At 33.6% G+C, this 25,129-nt stretch overlaps 1 protein-coding gene across 1 annotated transcript; it reads left to right on the top strand.

Annotated features, from left to right (window-relative positions):
• LOC109830670 (protein ETHYLENE INSENSITIVE 3-like) lies at positions 4,365–24,732 on the top strand. The gene is made up of 2 exons (XM_020398011.1): positions 4,365–4,607; positions 22,642–24,732. The coding sequence occupies exon 2, from the start codon at positions 22,683–22,685 to the stop codon at positions 24,387–24,389; it is 1,707 nt and encodes a 568-aa protein (XP_020253600.1). The 5' UTR covers positions 4,365–4,607; positions 22,642–22,682; the 3' UTR covers positions 24,390–24,732.

Below are 25,129 nucleotides of genomic sequence, written 5' to 3'. Positions count from 1 at the left end.
TGCATTACAGCACCACTGCCTGGTTCTGAGCTCCGATCGCCGACGAACTAAGCAGACCCGAACTCCATCGACTCGAGCTTCTACTGTGTACTGAAGCTCTCCAGCAACTTCGATCGAACAGTCCAAGGGAAGCAGACTCGACCCAAGCATCGAGCGAAGCGTCCTATAGCCACCTAAAGACCCCACACAAAACAAAGAGGGCATTCCCTCTGCTTCTGTTGTAAATATTTGATCATTAGTTTGTAATAAGTTTTCTTATTAATACAAACGAAACTCCCTATTTTCGGGAAATCAAATTTACACCCTACAGTTATGCTGATCAAAGAAGAATGGAATTGGAATTTCAAGTAGGTGATCATGTTTTCTTAAAGGTTTCGCCTACCCGAGGAGTAAAAAAATTTGGAATCCAAGGAAAGTTAAGCCCAAGATTTGTCGGTCTTTTTGAAATTCTGGAACGCATTGGTCCAGTGGCATACAGATTAGCCTTACCACCATACCTATCTGGAGTACACGATGTATTTCATATATCCATGCTTCGGAAGTTCATCCGAGATTCAAATGAGATCGTTGAGTTGTCTCTAGTAGAGCTCAAGCCAGATTTGACCTATGAGGAAAGACGAGAACGTATTGTGGATTATAAAGAACAAGTACTCCGACACCGAATAATCGAATATGTGAAAGTTCAGTGGAAGAATCACTCTGAAAGAGAAGCTACTTGGGAGACTGAAGATTCTATGCGAGAGAGATATCCACAGATATTCGAGATATAGGTATGTTAAGTTTCGAGGACGAAACTTTTTATTAGGACGAAACTTTTTACCTCAGCTTGAGCTGGCTCATTTAGAGCCTCTTGGAGAATCCCATTAGTGACGTGTTCTTTCTCCGTTAACCCATGAAACCATCCCTATGAAATCCTAACATCCCTAAACCGTTAACCTCTGTCTCTCACCTTCTCTTTTAAGCTGATAACTTGGTAGATGGAAGAATGAAACAGGAAAAAAAACCAAAGAAAACCCACGAAAAAAGAGGGAAGAAGAAGAAGAAGAGGAAGGAACATGATCAGCAACCCAAGTCCAAAATCAACTAAGATATAACACAATCCCCATGATTATCTGAAACTTCTTGATTTAGAAGAGTAAAATTATTATAGAGATCTTAGTAAATCAAATCAAAATAAAATGAGTGAGGAAGTTAACTAGTAATTGATATGAAGTCAAAAATCTAGGGTATGCAAAGGATTTTATTTTGTGTTTAAGATGCATGAAACAAACTGGAAAAAAGAGAAAGAAAGAGAAAATAAACTAACCCTAGATTTGACAAGGACCTCGTCGTCGGCCGCTCTTGGTCGCCGGCTGTTTCCTCGTCGCCGTCCTGCAGCCATGGAGAGAGCGAGAGAGAGAGAGAGAGGGGCGAAAGAGAGAGAGAGAGAGAGAGAGAGAGAGAGAGAGAGAGAGAGAGAGAGAGAGAGGAAGAGAGATGCCTCAACCGGCCTCAACCGGGAAAAAAAAACAGGGGAGAAAAGAGGAACGGAAAAAAAGAAAAAAAAAGAGGAAACGAAGAAGAGAGGAGGAAGATGATCTGTTGTAATAATATAAGAGAGGAAAATTTTCATTAAGCCCCTGAACCATGTGAGAATTTTGAACAAACCTTAGTAATATGAGTTATGTTTGAAAAAGGATTGGAAAATCTCTGTTAGGCCCCTGTCATTTACTCTCCTTGTAAACAAGTCCAATCTGAAGAATAAAAGTTAACTTTTAGACTTGATAAATTCCCTATAACCCCTGTATTATTATAAATTATTAGGAAGTCAGAAGCTAGTATATGAGAGTTATAAAATTTTGATAAATTGTTAAAGTTAATAATAAGCTCATATATACTGCAGAAATTAATTATCATTGATTATATCTGAATTTATTAGGCTCTAGATTTTGAATTGATTTACCTATAATATATTTTTGTCTTGAATTAGTAATTAGTCTTATATCTTATATTATAGGACCTGGTTGATATTCAGGAGGATAATATTTTGGGGAAGTCGTGTTCGCTTAAGGTGAGTTCATTTCTCACTAGTATTTTATAATATGAAATTACATGAGTATTATATTTGATTTATCTTGTGATCGAAAAATAAATAATATGTTATTTTCATGTATATAAAGATTTGACCTATTTCTGTTGTGGTCTATCCTATAATACGATGTTAGCCTCGTATAATATATGAAAAGCAAATTTGATTTTTATGTAAAATATGAAAAATGAATTTGGCTCTCATGTAAATTTCAAATAATTGTGAATATTGTTTTATCTGAGATTTTTGATGAAGTATTTGGAACGTATTTCAACAGTTTAACGGATTCAAAGATTTTTCGTGACTTAGTATCTAATAAAAGAAAAAAAGTAAATATCCGTAAACTGTTTTAATTGAAATAAGGAGCTTTACCTTGTCAACTTCATTTGAAAATATCTGTAAATTCTGATATGCAAAGTATTACTCATTTGACATGTGATCTCGATGTTTTCAAACCCTCAAATAGTCCACTATGGATTGTTTCTGCCTGTCATATGGTGAATGCACCCAAACCCTCAAATAGTCCACTATGGATTGTTTCTGCCTGTCATATGGTGAATGCACCTTTATTTGGCCCCTCTGTATTGGCCCTCTGTATTGGCCCTTCTGTATTGGCCCTTCTGAAATTTGTTCTGGCCCCTCTGTATTGGCCAGTAACCTATGACAGTGTTAGGTGCATTCGGTTCCCGGGAATTATCTGTTATGTGATGCGGTTACACATTCCCTTGCTACTGGGCTATAATTCGTAGCCTTAGTGTGACCTATTGGGTGATTTTTACATTCATGAACAACTCATCGAGAATTTAGATTCTGATAATGGACTGTGAAATTTAGAAACCTATAATTCTCTGGTTTTGTACAAATTAGTAGTTCTTTTCCTTCTTAATATTTACTTTGATTCAAAAAGGGTTTGATTTCAAGCAACTTCACAGTATATTCAGTTGCACATAAGAAAGAAAATATAATTGTTGCATTCTTTCTTGAAAACGATAAACTTCACAGTATATTCAGTTGCACATAAGAAAGAAAATATAATTGTTGCATTCTTTCTTGAAAACGATAATATTATGATATTTGGATCGTATTTTGCTAAAAGAAAATATAATTGTTGCATTCTTTCTTGAAAACGATAATATTATGATATTTGGATCGTATTTTGCTATCTTTGAATTTCTCATGCAAAACTTATGATTTGTTATTTCTGAGAATTATGCTTATTACTATTTTGTTAGGTTTCTAGGAATTCTAGTGGGAAATGTTCTCATTGAGCACTAGCTCACCCCATTGTTTTTAAAATTTTTCAGATCCGACGTAGATTCGTACTAGCTGAACTTTTGGTTAGGGCTTTTGGCTGGGAGGCGCTATATGGAGAGCCTCTTCTTTTTATGTCACTTTTTGTACAATTTGTTTTGTTTTGTAAAAATACTTATAACAGTGAGCTTGTAGGCTGTAAGTACCGATCATATATATAGTTGCTCTGAATTCTATCATCAGCAGGTTTATGAATATTTTGTTATAAACTATGTGATATGAATTGCTAGGCTTGACTCGTGCATAAGAATTGTCTCGTGCACGGGTCGCTGCTGTCGCGCACCCCGTATTTATAAAATTTCCGTTGTAGTTTCGGGGCGTGACAAGTAAAATTTGCAATAAATTCAAATAATAGGACTAAAATGCGGACAATAACAATGAAAGAAAGGAACAATTTTACAAATAACAATAATAGGACTAAAATGCGGACAATAACAATGAAAGAAAGGAACAATTTTACAAATAACTATTAATAAATTGCATAGGAATTCAATGCGGACAATAACAATGAAAGAAAGGAACAATTTTACAAATAACTATTAATAAATTGCATAGGAATTCTAACTTAAAAGAGAATTTGAAAATATAAATACTTACTTTTTTTGTAGAACAACAAGAAAAATAAGAGATGAAGAAATAGATAATAGCAAGACCAATTTAAGCTACTTTACTTTTTCAAAACAATCCTCCCTCGAGATACAAATTAAATTGACCTCTTGAATAGTAATTGGCTGTAAAATTTTACCATTCATAAATTTTAAAAAGGGATATTAGGCTAATTTAGTAATATATTAAAATTTATATTCTTAAACTAGGAAATTTAGAGTTGACCTTCTATTCTTTAGAACAAGAATGTATAAGTATCAGATGACAATATTTTTAAGTGTATAATAATCAAATCAAATATATTAAAACTTAGATAAACACAGGTTTAAAATACAATGATAAAAAAAATAGGTTTTATATAAAACCCAAACCTTTACCCTTTTCTACTCGTCGTCGTCCCCAGGGCTCTTAAATCTCCTCCTCCGTCTAAACACTGGAACCCGATTTCTAGCTTTGTTTTTATTCCCCCTCCTCCCAAGATGGCACGGTTTCACGTCGACGGCAAGGCAATCCAAGGCATGGACTTGTTCAAGAGGCGGCACTGGCCGTGGCGACTGGACACGTGTCCTCGCGCTCTTCACAGTCCTTCGTGGATCTTAGCTACTTCGTCCAGTTCAGCAAGGTAAAATTTCACTCTCGCTGTGGTTTTGGTTCGTTGAGATCAAAAGGGTGATAAGTTGTTGAGCGTTTTGCATAGCATGTGCAGATTTCTTTCGGACTAGGTTTTAATGTGTAATTTTCAGTGTTATGTTTTTTTTTTAATTTGAATGGTGCAAATTTAGATTTGTATTTTATTTACTTTTCCAGAGGAAAAAATTGTTGGACATCAGTGTTTGTTTATGTTAACTTGCGCTTAATGTTGGACCCAAGTGAGATTGAATAACAGTCTATGTACATTCTTTAAGAGCAAGCATGTGAGGTTTCTTTGAGTGCGGGTGATGTTTTAAACTCTGTTATGGTGATGTGAGCAAGGTACGAGTATCCGACAAAGTGCTGGTAGGTCATATTCTTCGAGAATCAACCCAAAAAGAGCAAGAAAATGAGATTCATGAATATTAGCAGTCGCAAATTGAAGAACAGAAGAAGAAAGTTTTTTACTTTCCAAATTTTAGTTTTTGTGTTTAGAACAAATGAAGATATGAATTAAGGATTTTGTTGTAAATGGGTTTCTTGAGTTAAATAACTGGCGGAGAAAGAAAGGGATTTGGGACGGAAATCCTTTCCGATATAGGGGTATAAGAATTCAACAACAATAATTGTCACATGATACTTTTTTAAACAGAATCTTCGACAGTCATGTAACAGAAGGTACTAAAGTTAAAAGTTGGTTGAAAACATTACGGCACCCTTTGGTGAGTTTAATTCAGGGCCTCAAAATTGAAAATTGGTGAAACTTTAGGGTAGTCAAGTGTAATTAACCCTTTCATGTTCTAAAATGGTTTTAAGATAAGATAGAGTCTAGCGACTAGTAAATATCTCATGTTGGATACAAATATAACACTCAATAGTGTTTTACATTTTCTTACGTCAAGAAATGTAACACAAGATTCAACAGAATCACTGTTTTAATTAGACTGAGAATGAACTGTATAAATATGCACGGAAAGGAAAAAAGACTAGCGTTTTAAGTGTGCCCGGTATTAGGAGAGTTGTATAATGATATCATTGTAGAGTTCTATGCTTGTGGTTTTACCCTATTGTTAAAAGTAGTTGTATTGAATATTTCTATTAGATTGTTAATTATTATAAGAATATATAGATGATCACACGTTTATTACTTCTCATAACAACAATAAACTTAACACTGCAATGAAATTGAGACAATACTAATGCTCAAACAAAGTAAGATGTGAAAGAGAAATGTGAGTAGGGTATTATCTCGATGATAGTTGAAATGCTTGTACATGTGTGAACAAAGTAAGATGTGAAAGAGAAATGTGAGTAGGGTATTAACTCGCAGTTAAAATGTTTGTACATTTGTGAATTTATGCTATGGCATTGCGTAAAGAAGTTAAGACAGCTGAAGGAATTGGAAAATTCTTCAAGCCACAATACATCACATTTTTTTGGAGAAGCCAAGGTCTTAACATTTATTTTTTGAAAATTCAAATTTATGGAAAATTGATCTAGAAATTCTTGTTTTATAGTCTATTTGGACTAACCCTGGTTCCATAAAAGGTCAACCACCTAGTCAGAAGGACTTCATCTTATTAACGATGGCGCTAGAAGCCTGTTTGAGGTGGAGCCTTGAACAAAATGTTTTCATTGTTATAAAAATGAATACCAAAGTAAACAAACATCTGGAAAAAAATCTAAAAATAAATCAAAAAACATTTGGAAAAGTATGACTTGTTTAAATATACAAAAGGATGATGAACGAGGTCACTTAGTCTTTAACCAAACTTGCGCAAGTAAACCGTACAGGATAGTATTTGAATTGAGTAAGTTCATCCATATAAGAAACCTAGTGGATTTTCAGTTGTGTATGCGAAGGTCTGTTAACATATAATTGGTTACAGTCCCCTGTGCAACCATTACAAGTGACTTACTGTAAGTGATTCCCACTCTCTACTCTGACCCTAACCCTAAATATCAACATCAAGTTTTGTTTAGAGACGTAATTAAAGCTTAACATATTAAGGTTGCATGAAATGATTGAAATTTGGTAATCAACCTGGTGCCCTTTGGAATAAATTCAATATCTTAACTTTGAGTGCACGGGAGCCAAACTGATATTACTCTTCCTATCTTTTTTCAGATCGGAAAATAAATAATTTAAAGAATCAAGTTTCCAATTATACCTATTTTGTCTTTGACCCAACTAAAGTCTTACTTGCATATAACTTTTGAATATGATGAAATTCTATTTGATTAAAATAGAAAATATACTTACACTCTAAAACAATCTTTTAAAATGGGCTTCCTACATTATATTCATAAATATGAACTAGAAAACTCTGAGGCTGCGTTTGGGAACTAAGATTTGGATTTGGGATATTGATTTAAAATCAAAGGATTTTAAATCTAGGATTTGAAATCCATGATTTGATAGAATCTTTTGTTTGGATGACTTTACAAAATGTAAGGATTTGAAATTAAAGATTTGAAATATAATGTTTGGATACACTTTATTATAAATGAACTTGGATTTCAGCGATAAGGAAGATCATTCTGTGAACAATTTATGACATATACATATAGTTAACATATATGAGTACCATGCTACTTAGCCCAAGCCTTTTTAAAAGGAAGAAAGACCTGTCATGCACAAATAAAACTTTGAGAAGTAACTCAAAACCAAATTGATCACCTCGATAGCAATTATAAATACTCATGCGAACATCTCATCCTTCATGAATCGATACGAGAGAATACAAACAATAATAATAATGTCCAAAATATTCATTATAATAGCATTTTTTTATGGTTTTATCCACTACCACATTGACCTTCAATCTCCAAAATAACAATACTACTACTTTAAAAATTAGTCATGATAAAAGACTTGACGACACAAAAGAGTATAGCGAACATTCCACATAAGAAGCTCTAGACTACGCAATATGTCTTCATTTAAAACACAACGTACTACAGGTAGTAGATAACCATGATTTTCTACAACAAGCTAAATTAACACAACATAAACTACTAAAAGAAACCATAACAAAAAATTGTCTATTTATCCTTCAAAGTCTTCTCCTCCTTTTTCTCCTATGCTTCCAACTCATGTCTCGGAGAACTTATTGGATCCTACATTAAAAAATTTGGCATCAATTAGTTCATGAAACAAAATACGCTCTAAAACAGAAATAATATCTACTACAAAAGCAAATCACAACTATAAGTGTGCATATCACGATTAGCTAAAGCTGAATCCATATCACGATTCCAAACAACATGTGATCTCAAGTGAGATGCAATTTGTTTCCCATTCTTTGTCATCCTAATACATACCAAAGTGAATGACACAGAATGAGTAATAAAGAATTAGCACATCATGCACGAAGGATTACTTAGAAACAACTGTCTAGTTCTTAGGATCTTCATGCATGACAAACTAATAATAGTGTCAGAAACAAGCTACTAAAACATATATTGGTTTGGTTCTTTGCTCTCCAGTGGCTTTTCAAGGTTAAGTTGATGCAATACAACATTAGATGCAAATGAATGGCGAAAGAGCATGTGACCTACACATATAATTGGATCATAGCTATTAACTATAGCATCAGATGTAAACGTGATTCTTGGAGAGGAAAAATCACTGTACTATAAAAGAATCTGATAGTCTCAGTCAAGCAATAACAAAGTTCAAGAATTTTATTCAATTATCAGATGCAGAAAGAGAACTAACTGAGGAACCTGCATGACTGCATGCCCAAAGGTAACTTTTCCCCCTGAAACTAAACATATGAAACTGAACAGTGAATAACTAGCTTTGGTCCAGTCTGTATTTTAAGGTAGTTGAATTCAGAAATTTGACATTCTGATGATCATTTCTAACTAAAGCAATGATAAAGTATGTTGCAGAAAAAATAAAGCAATAGTATAGGGTCAGCAGTGAAGATACAGTGGTACCTTCTGCTTGTTTACTCATAAACAGGAAGCGGACTCTGTGAAGTAAATTTCCAAATAGTTTTCGAAGTACTTGGTTAGATATCAAATGCCATCTATTCTATGAAAGGATAAAATCTCAAAAGCGTTTAACAATTACATCCATAAATTATAAAATTACAAGGTTCTAATCCATATATCAAAATATAAAAGACCCAGAGGACTATAAAGACAAACCTCCCAAGGAATACATTTGTTACGGAAGTGAAAATAATCATATAAGAAGAAAAATATATGAACCTTAAAAAAAAAAAGAAGCTCGAGTTGGGGGGTCCTCCATATCTTTGGTGCTGAGAAAAAATGTGACATAATGGGTTGAGGTACACAGCTTTGAAGTAGTTTGATATCAAACAATTTTCATTAACATAATATAGAAAAGTAGGAACTAGTGAGAACAGTTTTTATATATTGACTATCACATAATTATGCACTTGCAAGTGTAGATGCAGTGAACATCTATGATGTGTAGTGCGCTTCCTTCAACCAAAACTGATGTGTCTACATTTCCATAGTGCGCTTCCTTCAACCAAAACTGATGTGTCTACATTTCCATGCACAACAAAGTTGTCCATTCTAGTCCTGTTCTTACGAATATTGCAAACATTTATAAACTTTTTTTGATGGAACATGTCTTTGTTCACTTAAAAAATATGTAAATTGATGAGCTACCAGTTTGATATTAGCTGACCATGTATTTATGGTAAAGTCTTAGATGCATATATATATACCTGCTCCTTGTAATTTAGTATGGGCTACCCCTAGAATCTTGATATTAGTAAAAATCAGAGAAAATTATGATGCGTATATTCCATTAATATGACTAGCTACTTCACTGATTTCATGTCCCAAAAAGAAAAGAGCTGGCGTACACCTGTAATCAACCTTCATTCTTCATTGCATTCTTGTACTTGATAACAACTGAAGATTGCCAATGTGTCACAAAAATAAAGTCAAATCCTTTGAAGGACCTTCATAAAAGCAGAGAGAAACTAGTGATGGTGGGTATGGTGATGATGCTAATCCCTTTCATCCTCATCATCATAAGTGTTTATTAATAAATATGCAATCCAGCTAACACTCTTGATTCTTCCAAGACCTTAGAAGGTTGAGGACATAATGAGTATTACATGTGCTGTCCTTCTCTTCAATAAGGAAAAAAAAAATTGCTGATGGATATTAGAAGTATTCTTTGTTTTCTACCAGTTTATTCCAAGAATAATACTATTAAGAATAAGGATTCCAAGTTCAACATCAGTACATATATATATGCCAAAAAAGGTTCAATATAGTTTTACAAATATATGTTTTGATTTAATAGCGAGACACTATCCAAAATATCAAACATATATAGAATATAGTTTTACAAATATATGTTTTGATTTAATAGCGAGACACTATCCAAAATATCAAACATATATAGAAAGTACATCAACAGATAGAATATGATATTTTAACCTTTGAAACTGTAATGTAATTCTATGATTACTAACCAATTAATATACGTGTATTTAGTTCAAACTTCAAATTTATATTCCTCAAGATACAGGCATGAGTTCCTTACATCAAAGCAGCATACCAAAAAATTAATCACAATTCCCATGATTTAGCCAAAAAAAAAAAAAAAACTGGTCTCAGAAAATCATAAAGAAATGAACTTTTACCTTGCTTCTAAGCTCCTGAGCGATTCCGAGAGCGAGAGCAGTCTTATGGAATTAGCTAAGAAATGAAATCATCAAAATCATAAAGAAATGAATTAGCTAAGAATCCATCAAAATCACCAAAACCTAATGCATTCATAATGAAATCATCAAAAAATTAGAAATTTTTGGTAAGATAATTTTCTCATGACATAAACCACCATAAATGGGGGTCATGCCAATAGTACTAGCTCTGATCTAGGGTTTTAGCCGCGACGATCACGACCAAAACCCTAGCTCAGATCTAGGGTTTCAAATGGAGGGGAAGAGATAGGAGACAGTAGAGAGAGAGGAAGAGAGAGAGCGAGAGAGAGAGAGTAGGGGAGAGGAGGATGAGGCCACCTGCGATGGATCGAGATCGAGCATTGAGGAGTTGGGACTTCGACACGAGCGTGAAAGAGGAAAAAAAGAGGAGTCGGGTTTTTGAGGGGTTGGGATTTTGTGGACTGAGGATTTGGCAAATACCAACTAGTGTGGTGAAATTTGAAATCCATATTTTTTGGGCTTTTCAAATCCATTGTATAAAATCACTTGATTTAAAATCATGTCCTAAAGTTGAGCCCAAACATGATATTTGGATTTGAAATACCCAGAATTTCAAATCCAAGCCCAAATCAGCATTCCCAAACACAGCCTGACAGTAATTATAAAATTTGGAAAATGCTGGTCCAACTTTAGTTCCTAATCAGCAGCCGGACTCCCGATAAATCATTACAACTATGTTACTTTGCAATAAATGATTCCCTGTATCGATCCTAGTCCTTACCATAATCCTCACCCTAATTCTAATCATAACAAAACTATAACCATAGCACCTAAATCAAAATTAGCAGCTTAGTTAAAGCTTACCTTATATATCTCTTGCATTCCTTATACATGTTTCCTTCCATGATTGGAATTTAGCTATCAGTCAACTATGAGATAATAGATTAGATATGGTGTCATTTCCATTAAATTTCAATATATGCATTGAAGCTGAGTTTTTTCATCTAGTCTCAAAGGTGCTGGATTTAGTTTCTTGAACCAAAGAAACATAAAAGGGAAGAACAAACAAATCAGGTTTCTTTTGGTGATGGAACTTCTAGTTGATCCATCTTTTAGCTAGAAAGTTCAAGTATTAGGTTTTGAACCAGAACTGTTGCATTGGTTTCTTAGACCTCAGACTTGATAACAAAGTGATCAAATACAAAGGATTAATAATAACTTTAAACTTTACCAAAAGCATTCATAACATGGTACTATGCAACAAATTGATTTATCCCAATACCAGTGTCTAATTTTCGGCCACCTTCAACTTTCATTTCCTGCAATCTTGTCTTCTATTTTGCTTTTTGATTGAAAGATTTACTTCACATGTGACCTATAATAGATATTTTGATCAAGATCCATTAAACTGTAAAACTGGCTTGTTTTCCTTTCTCATTTTCGGAAGTAATAAATCAAGATGCATCGATCATTTTAGGTACTTTACTATCATAATTGTTGCTTTTTCTATTACGCTTCTTTGTTTTATCTACAAACCTGCTGATAATGTTCAATCTCTTTACATATAATAGCATACATGAGCAATCACCCTACAATATCGCCAATATCGCATAACATTTGGGATATATATTTCTTGCCATTGTTAGATTTCAAGTATAAAGTATGTTTGAAGTGGTCAGTTGTTGCTTTTCTATTGCGCTTCTTTGTATTCTTCACAAACATGCTGATAAACCATTGTTTGATTTCAGGCATTAAGCATGAAAATAACTTGAGGTGATCGGTATCGTTGTTGCTTTTCTATTGCGCTTCATTGTATTCTTCACAATGTTTAAAAAAGCCATCGTCTAGCCCACCTAGGTGTAGGCCTAGGTTTAGACGGTATTTTAGCCGCCTACCTCGCCCCTAGCGCTTAAGCGGTACCTAAGCTGCCCATCTAGGCATTGAAAGCGCCTAAGGGAGTGTGGTTTGCCTACATAGACTGTACCCTTTAGACATTGATCGTGATTTCCTCAATTGCAGCCTCCACGCTCGCCAACATTCTCTAACTATGACACCTTCTTTACCTCTTTCGAGCTTCAGCAAAACCTTCTCCACCACCACTTAAGAAACCTATATAGGTGTTAGCCCACTACTTAAGCTTTCCATAACATTGGACTATTAACAGGTGTAATTAAAAACTAAAAAATAGAAAAATGCCTAGCCCTAGGCGTCAGGTGCAATGTCTAGGCCGTCTAGCGCTTTTTGTGGCCTTGATTCTTCACAAACCTGCTGATAATGTTCAACCTCTTCACATATAATAGCATACATGAGCAATCTTCTTACTATATCAGATAACATCTAGGACATAAGTTTCTTGCCCATGTTTGATTTGAGGCATAAAATATAGAAGTATAACTTGAAGCTGTCGGTAATATGGATTCTCGATGGTTTTTTTGTCATATTGAATCTCTACATAGCCTTCTCAATATACCACGTGAGGTTATAACTTCTCTTTTTCTTTTGTACAGTATTTTTCTAACAAGTATTTTCTTGCTACATCCAAATCCTTCATGTACAATTTCATGCTCAACTTAGTTTCTATATATTGTAATTCATATTTATTGTTTGCAATTATCAATATATCACATATGCATGAAACATACGTAATTAGCACACTCCAAACAGGTGCAGCCTAATTGAGGATATGCATAAAATCTTCTTTTTCTCTATAACTTTTTTGAATTGTTTTAATCAGAGTACACATATATTTTTAAGAGGGTGTTATAGGCCTTTAACTTCGATTTAAGTTCATTGAGGTTACCCTATCATAAAAACTTCTAGACTTTCATTACAATTAATCTCAACCCTCCATCCGCTTGATAAAATTAAACAACTTCACAGTTTTGGAGAAATCCTAAATATGGAAACTACATGCGTCAACATTTCAAGTTAATCTTGAACTTAGCCTCATAGAGTGTATCATGCTACTATTAGATTCCAAATTTGAAATTAATTTTATCCTACACAAGTACTTTTGTCAATTCAACATTCACTAGTAAATGGTCACTCTGGAGTGCGAGTGAGTTCAATATTTACTATCCTATTAGTTTTCTTGTTGGATTAAGAGTCATCTCATGTTTTCATCATTGTGAAAATTTCTACTTCTTGTTCGCTTTTCGTTGTTCAACATTCATTGGCTCTTGCAGCACCAACATTCACGAAGTACATGAGAAATGTGAAATTACATCCAACCTTTTTTTTAGAAATAAGGGTAATGTGAGTAGTATAAGGATATTGGCTAAGAACACTACAAATAACCAATTATGAGTGTGATGATTTTGAATAGCAACTAGCATCTTTGAGCACAGTAGATGTTAAAACAGTTCTTTGTACTTATTGAACTGCCATATCTCAAGAGAATAATTACCTTTAAACCAATCATGAATTGTAGAGAGCTTAAGGTAGGCAATCGGTAGTTCTCCTTAAGGTGTCACTAACTTGATGGTACCATTAACCCTAGCCACTTTTAAACACTTAGCTAACTACATATTACCCCTGTCATCTATACACAACGCCACACACGATAATCATAGTCCTTCAAACATGCATGGACATGTGAACGACACGTGATTATCCAATTTAATGTTAGAGAGAGAGAGAAACTATACTTCTATGCCAAACACAATGATTCCTTTTCTTGAATAAGCACTAGTACTTATGATTGTTATACTAATAATACAACGACAAAGCCTATATCCCAAATATTTAGAGTCAGCTACATGAATCTTATTCTTCTTCCCTTCTGTTTTATTATGGGTTATCTTCTTTGTTGAGTTAACCATTATTCTGTATTACATGGGTACTTCTATCATGAAGCTATACATGTACCCTGTCGTACCCTTACCCGAAACTACATGGACACTACTTAATTATATGCATATATTTATTCAAATTTCAAACGTGTACACTATTTTACGCTATTTGTTTTAATTTACAACACTGGTTCACATATCCCACACTTTCACATCTATATTTAGAACTTGTTGGACAAGAGTCGTGTTTGTTTCAGCCCTGTGTTTGTTTCAGCCTTAAGAAGTATAATTTCAAAGGCTTATTTGTAAATCTAGCTTAGAAGTAAGATTACAGCCTATGAGTTTCAGCCATGTCCTTGTGCCAACCTTTTACAAATTTGTCGTGTCCAGTACCCGCATCCGTGTCCAAGCAACTTGGCCATTATCATATTTTTCTTAATTGCTTTCAACCAAATTCTTTTTGGTCTACCTCTAGATCTCTTTGTCAGCTTGTCCTATTAGCTATAATATTATCATTTTTTTAACTGGTCACTTAAAGGTTTCCGTTGTATATGACCAAATCATCTTAGTCGATTCTCTCTCATTTTATCTGCAATAGGAGCAACCTTTACTACTCATTTCTTATCGTTATATTAATAATGCTACTCCTAAAAGTAACTTCATTGCGTCTTTTTTTTTCAAATCAAGCAAATGTTCGTAGATTTCTTTGTTTACTTCCATATCATCTTTCTATCTCACAATTTTATGAAGCTGTGAACTAATAAAATAAGATCTAAATGTTGGATGATACTTTCCAATTATAAATGATACAATAATCTCATCTAACACCATTGGTCGCGTAATATTTAACCAGAACACGGAATAAAGTCTCTCCTCCAGGGAAACAAATAGAACAAACATCCTGGATAGTGTAACCTACGGTAGAGAAGTCAAATTGAAGCTTCTTTAAATATTTGAATATGCAATGACCTTAAGATTCAATATTGAGATGTTTATAGTGCATGCATACGAGTTCATTTGAAGTACACCAGCTTTTCTAATACTTTTGTAGTCATTTGCCTTGACGAGCATATTATTAGGAGTTTTTATAGAGAAGTCAAATATAAGAACATTTAAACACTGATTATGTTAATAACATTAAGATCCAATAGTCCATGCATAACAACGCAACCTCTGCTAGAGAAGTGAGATCGAAGAACATTTATATATTTGAATATGTTAGCAACATTAAGATTCAATGTTAAGATGTTTTAGAGTGTTAACTTATGAGTTCATTGAATTATACCATCTTCTCTGATATTGTCATGGACATAACCTCCAACACATTGTTATGTCTTTTGCATGACCATAGTATCATCTTTGAGTTCAAAGAACTAGACATTGCAATCATTTACCATGTCTAAAGAACTTTTGAAATTCAAAATGGCCAATGTTGAATTTGTAAAATTAATGATTAACACCAAATAGTTTCAAATATTCATGGTTTCCAAAAATATATTTAATTCATAAGTAGAAGGAAAATTAAGGCAAGCACCATTTGGAGAACTTGCTGTCATTCTCTATATATGCATTTATGCACTAAATATATTCCTTAATGGTCAAAATCTAGATAAGGATCCACAAAATAGCTAATTATAGCAAGAAATAAATTTATATATGGGTCACTCCCTCTCCAATGGTCATGATAACCGAGGGAAACCTCCCTAGTTTACTTTTAGGCTAGAACTTCACGAAAAATTCGACGTGGCTCTACTTCTCTCACATTTGAATTTTCCAAGTGTCAATCTCTTAGGACTTTCCATTATTGAAAAATTAATTATTTTCTTAAGTTGTAGAGCACACTAGATATTCGCTAAAATTTAGCAAATATATGATTGATGGTGGTAAATATATTAGCTATTTCTAGATCAATGACCATTTTCCCCTTTCTAGTTTTGGCAAGATCCTGTTCCCACTAGGCTTACACAAGAAGGATAGAGGGTATATTGGTAATACCTCTAGAAGAAATCAGAAATGGCATTAAGCTGCCAAAGGGTGTTTGATAAGTTTAATCATCAGTTAAATTTTTTGACTTTGCGGTTAAAAAATGTCTATTTATTGCTCGCCATTACTTTAAATTTCAAAGAAACAAGAGAGAGAGAGAGAGAGGTGGAGAGAGAAGGGAAAGACAGTGATCTCACTTCCTCTACTCTTGTTATCCTCTGTCACCTTTCTCCTTCATTGCATCTGTTAAGCTTGACAGAGGTTTGTTCCACTTAGAACTCATGTACATAGTATTATGCTTTAGTTCCTTAATTTAATTTGTTTTCTAGTTTATTTGAACAGTAACTCTGCAAATGTAAAATAAAAATAAAAATAATCTGCATAGAATTTTCTCTTGATTTCTGATTGATTGTTCAATTTTTATTTTGTCTACTGTGTATTGAATCCTGATTGTCTAAATTTGGTTGCATTGTCTTGTACTTTTACTATATCGATGTTTTTACTATTGCTCTTTTTTGGTGTTTCATGAGTTCCATTGGATTGTGTGAGTGATTTTCCTTGTTTAATAATCTCTTATTTGGGTGGCTATGTTTCACCTCTTGTTTGAGAATTTGCATTGCAACCATGCCATTTTTTGTTAGTTTGCTGACTTTTACAGATTGAGATATTGAATCCTTTTGTAGATGTCGTTAATGAATTTAGATCTACTTCATTTCTCACTTTGGTTTGGATCTTATTTTATGAAAATTTTCATTTTTGAAAATGTAATTGATTTTGCATAACGGTTATTTGCAAAGAAAGGAAGAACAGGGATTTTGTGCGTATGATGTCCTTTTCCATGTCAAAATAGATTATCATACATGGGTTTTGGACTATGAAAAATGACATGATAGAAACTGTTTGTTTCTCAATTGGTGATCTAATAACAAATGAGTTTTGCTTAATTTAACGGTCAGATCTGTTTTTTATACCCTCATCTTTTCCTTACAAGTCATGATTCTATTATCTTCGGCATAAACTGATTTAATTTTATGATAAATTATTCTTTTATAATCTCCCACACATAACTTCTCCATATTTGGTCTGTTCTAATGATCTTTTACTTTTTTTTCACCTTGCCGAAGTATGATCCTAGAGTCATCTTGATGAAAATGATTACGGTAAATTAGATTTAAATGAAAATGATTACGGTAAATTAGATTTAAACCAACTTTTTTCTACCATAGTTTTCTTGCAAGTTATGCTTCTATTATCTCCCGCGAAAACCAATTTAAATTTATGGGAAGTTCTTTTATAGTCTCCCGGGCATAGCTTCTCCATATAAGGTAGGCTTTAATGATCTTTTACTTTTTTCTTTTACATTGCGGAAGTATTGTCCAAGAGTCATCTTGATGAACATGACTAGGTAAATTAGATTTAAGCCATCTTTTTTTTCTATCATAGTTTTCTTGCAAGTTACGATTCTATTATTTCCCGCGAAAACCAATTTAATTTTTAGGAAATTATTCTTTTATAGTCTCCCGTGCGTAGAATATTTGGTATGTTGTAATGATCTGTTACTTTTTTTTCTTTTACCTTGTCGAAGTATTATCCAAGAGTCATCTTGATGAAAAATTGTTAGGGTAAATTAGATTTTTGCCATTTTTTTAATCATACTTTACTTGCAAGTTACGATTCTAGTATCTCTTGTGTGACAAATTTAATTTTTTACTTTACATATTAGATTTAATCCCTCCACTCAAGTTAATCTCTCATATTAGCATTTTGATTGCTCGATCAACCAAAATTGATCATGTGATGGTCAAATGAAATTTCAATCTTATTTTTTCCTTCTAAAGTTGGAAAACAAAAGTATTAAGAATATAATAAAAAACAACAACAAAAACATTAGTTCATTTATATCTATCCTTAATCTAGGTAGCAATCCAGGTCCAAATATTCTTGGTACATAATTTTTTACCTATCTTCATCGCCAATCAAAATCCAAAAGCTAATCCTAATTCTAACCTTATACCTTTGAGGACCCAAACCAATTCTCTTCAACAAGATGGTAAAACTTTTGATCAAGTTCTTTTTAGATTAGATTTGTGATTCCGGTTTGGTTTTAGGGTTTAGATTAAGGCGTTTAGCTTTAGTTGAAAATTTTAGCTTTTACTTTATGTGTTTGTAGTAGGGTTAGATATAGGGACTAGATGACAAAGTTTTTTCTTAAAGTAAGGTATTCATTATTAGTAAGAACTATACACATGTTGCATATAGCAAACATTTGTATATATCTTATATTCTTAATCAAATTTTACTTTACCTGGTGATACTCCATTGCTTTATTTTTTTAATGGTGTCTGCTAACATCTGCATGTCTGATCTGATCTTCAAGAAATTGAATGTATAAAATGGTGACTCCTTCAAGCATTTGATCACAACCTGCTGTATGCAGTTTCTGTGGTCCCAAAAAAGCAAGATCTGAAAGTCTTTTTTTTAAACACAAGTACATCTTTTGGTTTTTGGATGTTTTGTTCTGTAATATCCCTTCGATAATGTTGGTGCCAGAAGTGATTTTGTATAACTATAACTTTTTTCGTAACATCTACCTAGGTGATGATTAGTTTTTGTGCGATGCAAACCTATGAATCAGTTGCCAACGGTTTGCCAAATCCCAAATTTTTTGGAGTTGAACATATATTTCTTTAGTTGGGTCTATGAATTATGGAAAAATCAGTTCACTCATGGCATCATCCCATTATTTAATTCATATTTTCCTATACTATGGAATCACTGTTTGTTTCCTTCTATGTTTGTTTATGTGCATTTTTGTGTTTCTATTCTCAAATTGTCTAAATAATTTTTTCAGTTATGCTGAGTGTTCCAAATTTGTCCGAATATCTAGGGTTAACTTGAAAAACTTATTACATGTAATTTATTCTCTATATAAAAACCAAATTTGACAGAGAGACAGTTTCTGATATTCCCTTCAAAATATATATTGCAGATTTCACATTTTCCCTCTTCCTTGCAGTCAAAATTTAAAATTTTGCATGCCTCCTTCTAGACTATCTCTATGAACACTCCATGAATTTAAAATATGTTACAGGCCAATCAACTTCCTCGTGGGTATAAATTTCCCTAAACACGCACATACGAACACTAATTGAAACATGCAGAACGTGTCATATATGAATGGATTGGTAGCTCAAATTGCCTGATGGTAAATTGTTTCTAAGGAAATCTTTACTTCTGCTCCTTTTAATTTAATAAATGGATAGCGAATACTATCATCATTACTATGCCTTTTTTAACTCGTTCTTTGTTTATAGTTTTTCTCTGCCTGGTGACAATTATCATTACAATTCACATGTTAAGAATATTTTGATTTACTAATATTCTTTCCCAACAGTACTCCGAATTCCGTTGCCGATTGTTCGAGTTATATCTTTACTTTTCCATCATTTTCTAACGAAGATTTGCTACTCGATTATTCTCTTCATATCAATCTAGTGTATATCTTTCACAAGCTAGGTTGTTTTATTTCCTACTCTAATTAGTAAGTTAAATAACATTATAATGTATATGGAGATATCTGTATATCGAACTTATTAATGATCCTCATTTAGTTATTTTCCTTGTAGAACTGACTGAATGTAAGATTTCTTTATGTTATCTAGAAGTGTTTTTTATTATTTTTGGTTTCTTGAATTCTTTTACTATGTCTTGTCTATGTGAGTATTCAGATATTCTGCGGATTTAGAATTTTAGTACGCAACATTATAAAAATAAATATATCTAAAAGAGCTTTGAACCATTTCTGGCACAATTAATGTTACATGTAAATTTAATGCTCTTTTTTATTATACTTGATCTCTTATCTTGCTGTCTCAGTTCCCTGATTCGGGAGGAGCTCAACTGAAAGATTTCAAAGTTTGTTAATTGCATTACTTGTGTCAAGTCTTGTTTCTATAAATAACAAGATATGCTAGAATTTAAATAATCTTTACATTTCATTTTCTCACCCTATTTTTATGCATTATTGCAAATGTACTTGGTCAATGCTTGCACTTCGTTTATTTTTCTACCATATTCTAAAGCATGATGTTCTATCTTCCCTTCATAAGCTGTCATCCTTTACTTTAGGATTGTGCAAATCAGCTGTTGCTTTATCTGTTTTGCTTAACATTTTCCAACAGCATTTTCTCCATAGAGTAATCAGTATATGGACATAAATAATAGTTTATTTTATTTATCTACTACTATATACCCTCAGATCTCAATCTCCTTTTCTATAATTTTATATTTAGATGGGTTTTGGATCTTGTAAGGCGATCTGATGAGGATATAGAAGCACGCAACAGTGGTTCTACTTCTACATTTCTGCAACCACTTTGAAGTACCTTTTCACATCATACACTTTTACTACTACTTATCAATTCAATTATATACATAAATTGTGATTCGTTTATTCAATTCTTTTAGTTCTTCGAGTAACTGAAGGTGAACTTTTTTATTGTTATCTTTTAATTGGTTTTATGCTATATTCATATTAGAATTTTACAAACATCCTTTTCATCATTAGTTTTAGTCCATTACTATTAGACAGTAATGGAGGTAGTTTGAATAGAAAAGAAAGCACTAGTTTCTTCATTTCATGTTTCATTTTCAAGCACATTTTCTGGAAAAGAAAACACCATTCCTTCATTTTTAGCTTCTTTGGTTGTTTGTTCATGAAATAAGACTTCCTGAAGTTCATGATCGAGCAGCTGGTCCACTAGAGCCTATCTCTTTTGTTTCTTTCTTTACTTTTTTTCAAAAGTTTATTCGAGAATAAAAGTAAATCAATATTCTTTATTTATTTACACTGTATTAATCTTGTGTTTCCCATGTCGGAAAGTTTTTTTTTCTCATTATTATTTTTTAATTAACATTTAATTGTTAAGCATCTGCTTTCATTTTGCATATGATTTGTTTATTTTTACGGATTGTGCTTGATTTTTCATCTGAGCTGCGCCTGCAACAGAATTAAAAGATAAAAGCAGTAGCTTTTTTTTATGTTCTACTTGTTTTTCAATTTTTTATATGATATAGATTTTCGCATATTATGTCTCTTCAGTTATTTTTCTCCTACTTTTTTATACTTTTGCAATCGGAAATCAAAATGGTTGTCTTGCTATTATTTAAGGAAGTAATATCAGTGTTATAGACCTTTCACTAGGTAAATCCAACAGTCGCAAATCCAGATTGGTGATTTTTTTTTCTGATGTTTGTGACATTAGCTTAGTATTTAACTTTATTAAGAGCCATCATTCTAAGGTGTTCTACTTTGCAGGATTTATGTCTACATTTTACTTTTCAATATACAACAATGTATTACTTGCAACCAAAAGAGTTCAAAAAGATCTGAATATACACTTTAGAATATTCTTAGCATTGTGCACTGACATATTGAACCTAAGTGTGTTCCTCTTTGTAAAAACATTCCTGTACTTTGTCCCTGTTCTTCTTACTAAACAAAATTTTGCCTGCTTACTTGACCAAGCCTCATGCGTCAAGATTTGCTAGTTTCCCAATCAGATATGAACTGTAAATTATACCCAACCTTGTAACAACAAAACTCTAAAACATATATAAACTTTCAACATTCTTGTCTTGCATCATAGTCAAAATATATTTATAATTTTCCGTATAATTAGTTAAGGTCAGGGGACTGTTTTATTATGACAAATTTATGGCTATTATTGGCAACTTTATGGCTAATATGGAAAGACAGAATATTTAGGTGGGGAAGAGATCCATAATGGAAGAATTCATACATAATTCATCATCCCTTGTTGGAGGGGGAGGGGATTACATCATGAGCAAACGGGCATTCCAAATTCGTTCATAATTCCTCAACCCTTGTTATGTTTTTATGATGTCCTGCCCTTAGTACTGGTTAATTTTTAAGCTTAAGTGCCACTCAGCTAATCTGTTACATGGATTTTTTTTTAGTTGGAGATTATGAAATTTCCAATAGTAATCAACGATCTTGTTGTGTTGGTTTCTATACAAATTCCCTGAGCTTATGTAGCTTAGGTCTGGCTGACTTGATTAGTTTGCATGCTCACAGCTATAGATGTTTAAAATCATATCTATAGGAAGATTCATATTAGTTATATGTAACATACCAGTTATATTATTGCATGTGTGCATTGATGAAAAAGATTTCTTATTAAATTCAGAATCCAAAGAGATTTTGTTCTTGGTGTATCTTGAAAGAACAACTGAATAACAAACATTATTTCAATATTTTGTATCAGTAAAAGCAATCTCAATCACTTTACTCGTCTGTGATTATGCAGCATGTATCCACTTCAATTTTGTGTGACTTGTTACTATTATTGGTTAATAATTGTAGTAATAAGTCAGTAGGCAAGCTTACCAAAAGTAGGCCATGATTGAAGTTATTTTTTCCCCTCATTTGAATGTGAATATAAGTTTCATTAGATTGACCTCGTCTATCTTGAAAAAAAAAAAATCTTTTTTTCGGCCCCTTCTTACATAAACTCTTTATGTTTAATAGGTATCTTAATGTGTTTGATATTCCTATCTAAAATTGCAGGAAGTAGATACAAATTATTCTTTTTACTCTTTGTTTGAAAAATGGAAGGGCAAAATCAAGAAATACCTGATATTCCCTATGCCATGCTTCTTCCTCTTCCTCCTCCGAATATGGATTACAACGATGACGACGAAGATGGAGAACTGAGCGAGGATGAAGAAACTCTCGTGTGCCGAATATGGAAAGACACTCTGAAACTGAAGCGTCTCAGAAGAAATAAGCTTTTGATGTCTGAAACAGGACTCATTGCCGAGCCTAAACCTGCACAAAGCAAAGAACTCGCTCGAAAAAAGAAATTCTCAAGAGCTCAAGATACAGTACTCCGGTACATGCTAAAAATGATGGAGTCCTGCAACGCCGAGGGCTTCGTGTATGGAATAATCCCTGAAAATGGCAAGCCAGTCACCGGTGCCTCTGAAAATTTACGAGGTTGGTGGAAGGAAAAGGTGCGATTTGACCGAAATGGACCTGCAGCTGTTGCAAAGTATTCGGCTGAGCATGCTGCTGCTTCTGCTTTAGATGAACAAAAAGCTGATATAAACATTCGTGTAAAATTGCATGAAATTCAAGATACAACTCTTGGATCACTGCTCTCGGCTCTGATGCAACACTGTGAGCCACCACAAAGGAGGTTTCCTCTTGAGAAAGGGTCGCCACCGCCATGGTGGCCTGACTTGACCGATGATTGGTGGATCGAGCTGGGATTCCCCACTGATAAGGGAAAACCGCCTTATAAGAAACCCCACGATCTTAAAAAAGTTTGGAAGGTTGCAGTGCTTACTGCTGTCATAAAACACATTTCTCCGAACACTGATAAGATTCGTCAGCTTATTAAGCAATCAAAGTGTCTTCAAGATAAACTGACGGCAAAAGAGAGCTTGTTATGGTCAGCTGTGCTGGATCAAGAAGATCGATGTTATAGACAGAAGCATCCTGAGTTTCAGGTACCAAAATTGCCAGTTAATAAAGGAAACAACTGTTTAGCTTCTTCCTTCAGCAGTTCCTGCAGTGATTATGATGTTGAGTATTACAATCTCAGAGAGGATAGCAAAGATGATGAAGATTCTGGAAAGAAGCAAAAGAATAAGGGGATCAAGATTGAGGGAGAGGGAAGTATGAATCATGCTCATAAGAGAGCAGCAGCAATAATGCCACAGGATCAATATCAGCAACCGTTTCCTCTATTTATCTGTGAAAATATCGGCTGCCCTCGTCATGAATTCTGTAATGGATTTGCTGATCGGGGTACAAGAAACATTCATCAGTACAGTTGCCAGTATCGTGCTAGCTCATCAGTTAATCCGGGGATTCATGCCACTGCAGGATTTGCTCCTTATGCTTATCAATACAACCAGCTGAACCAGAGCCAAATCAATGATAACCAGCAGATTGGCAATCTGATGAACCAATATGACACTAATGTCAATGATCGGACTATGGTAATGCCTACTAATTTGAGTTCAAATTTTATACAGGAAAAAATGGCGCATGTTCAAGAACCAAGCTTTCACCAGAATGCGATGATGAATAACCAGAATGGGTATTATATTCCAGAGTATAATATGGAGAGCAATGTTTATGAGCAGGCCCAGGAGCAGGAGCAGAGCTTGATGTTTGAGAACCAGAACAATAATTTCAATGAAGAATTTGGAGGAATGCGAACTGTTGGTTTCTATGGAATGAAGTATACTGATGCGATGACGAAGCTTGATGGCTTGGATGAATGGTTTGGTTCCGGTTCTGGATGAAGGCATTTCTTGAGGTGGGTTCAGTTTATTTTCTCTCTGAGAGTTTTAGTTCTCTCTTTTGTCATGAATAAAGAGAAAAACAGTTTTTTCCTAGTTGTTTCGTATCTTGGAATATTTTCCCAGGTTTTTTTAATGAAAGTTATCCTGGCCCTGGGAGGAATTCCATCAGTCTTTGTTTGTGTCTGTTTCGTCGTGGGAGCATTCAGTTTGCTGATGGATGGATTGGTAGTATCCAACTGATACTCTTGTGTGTGCGCTCGCGCGCGTGTTTCCCCCCCTAATGTTTAAGTCTTAAAACTTTGTTTGGGTCACTTTAAAAGTCTATGATTGGATTTTTATTTGATTTTGGTGGCCCATCTATTTTGTCTAGGATTATATTTATTGTTGATGCTGCTTGATATTGGTTGCATTTTATGAGAAATTTAAGGCAAAATTTGCTGCTTGATACTGCCTAGCAGTGATCACCCCTCCTAGTTTTATCTAAAATACAAAAAATATACATCTTTTGTGCTTTTTGCCAGTCTTATCTTCTCAGAATACGAGTAAAGGCTTCTGTTATATTTCATCTTTCATGAAATGCAATAGATTGTCCGCAGGAACGGATTGCTTGTATTTTTTTTTTACTTCATTACAGCTTTAATGAATAAATGACCATATGAATATACTTCATGTATATCGATTCTGTAAATTCTTAATCTGGAGCAGTTTGTTTGCGTCAGTACAGATTTCTAGGTGATTTT

This window comes from Asparagus officinalis, chromosome 2, assembly GCF_001876935.1.
Source record: "Asparagus officinalis chromosome 2, Aspof.V1, whole genome shotgun sequence".
Lineage (NCBI taxonomy): Eukaryota > Viridiplantae > Streptophyta > Magnoliopsida > Asparagales > Asparagaceae > Asparagus > Asparagus officinalis.
Note: the sequence above shows the minus strand (reverse complement) of the source record. Positions and strands in the feature narration are given on the sequence as shown.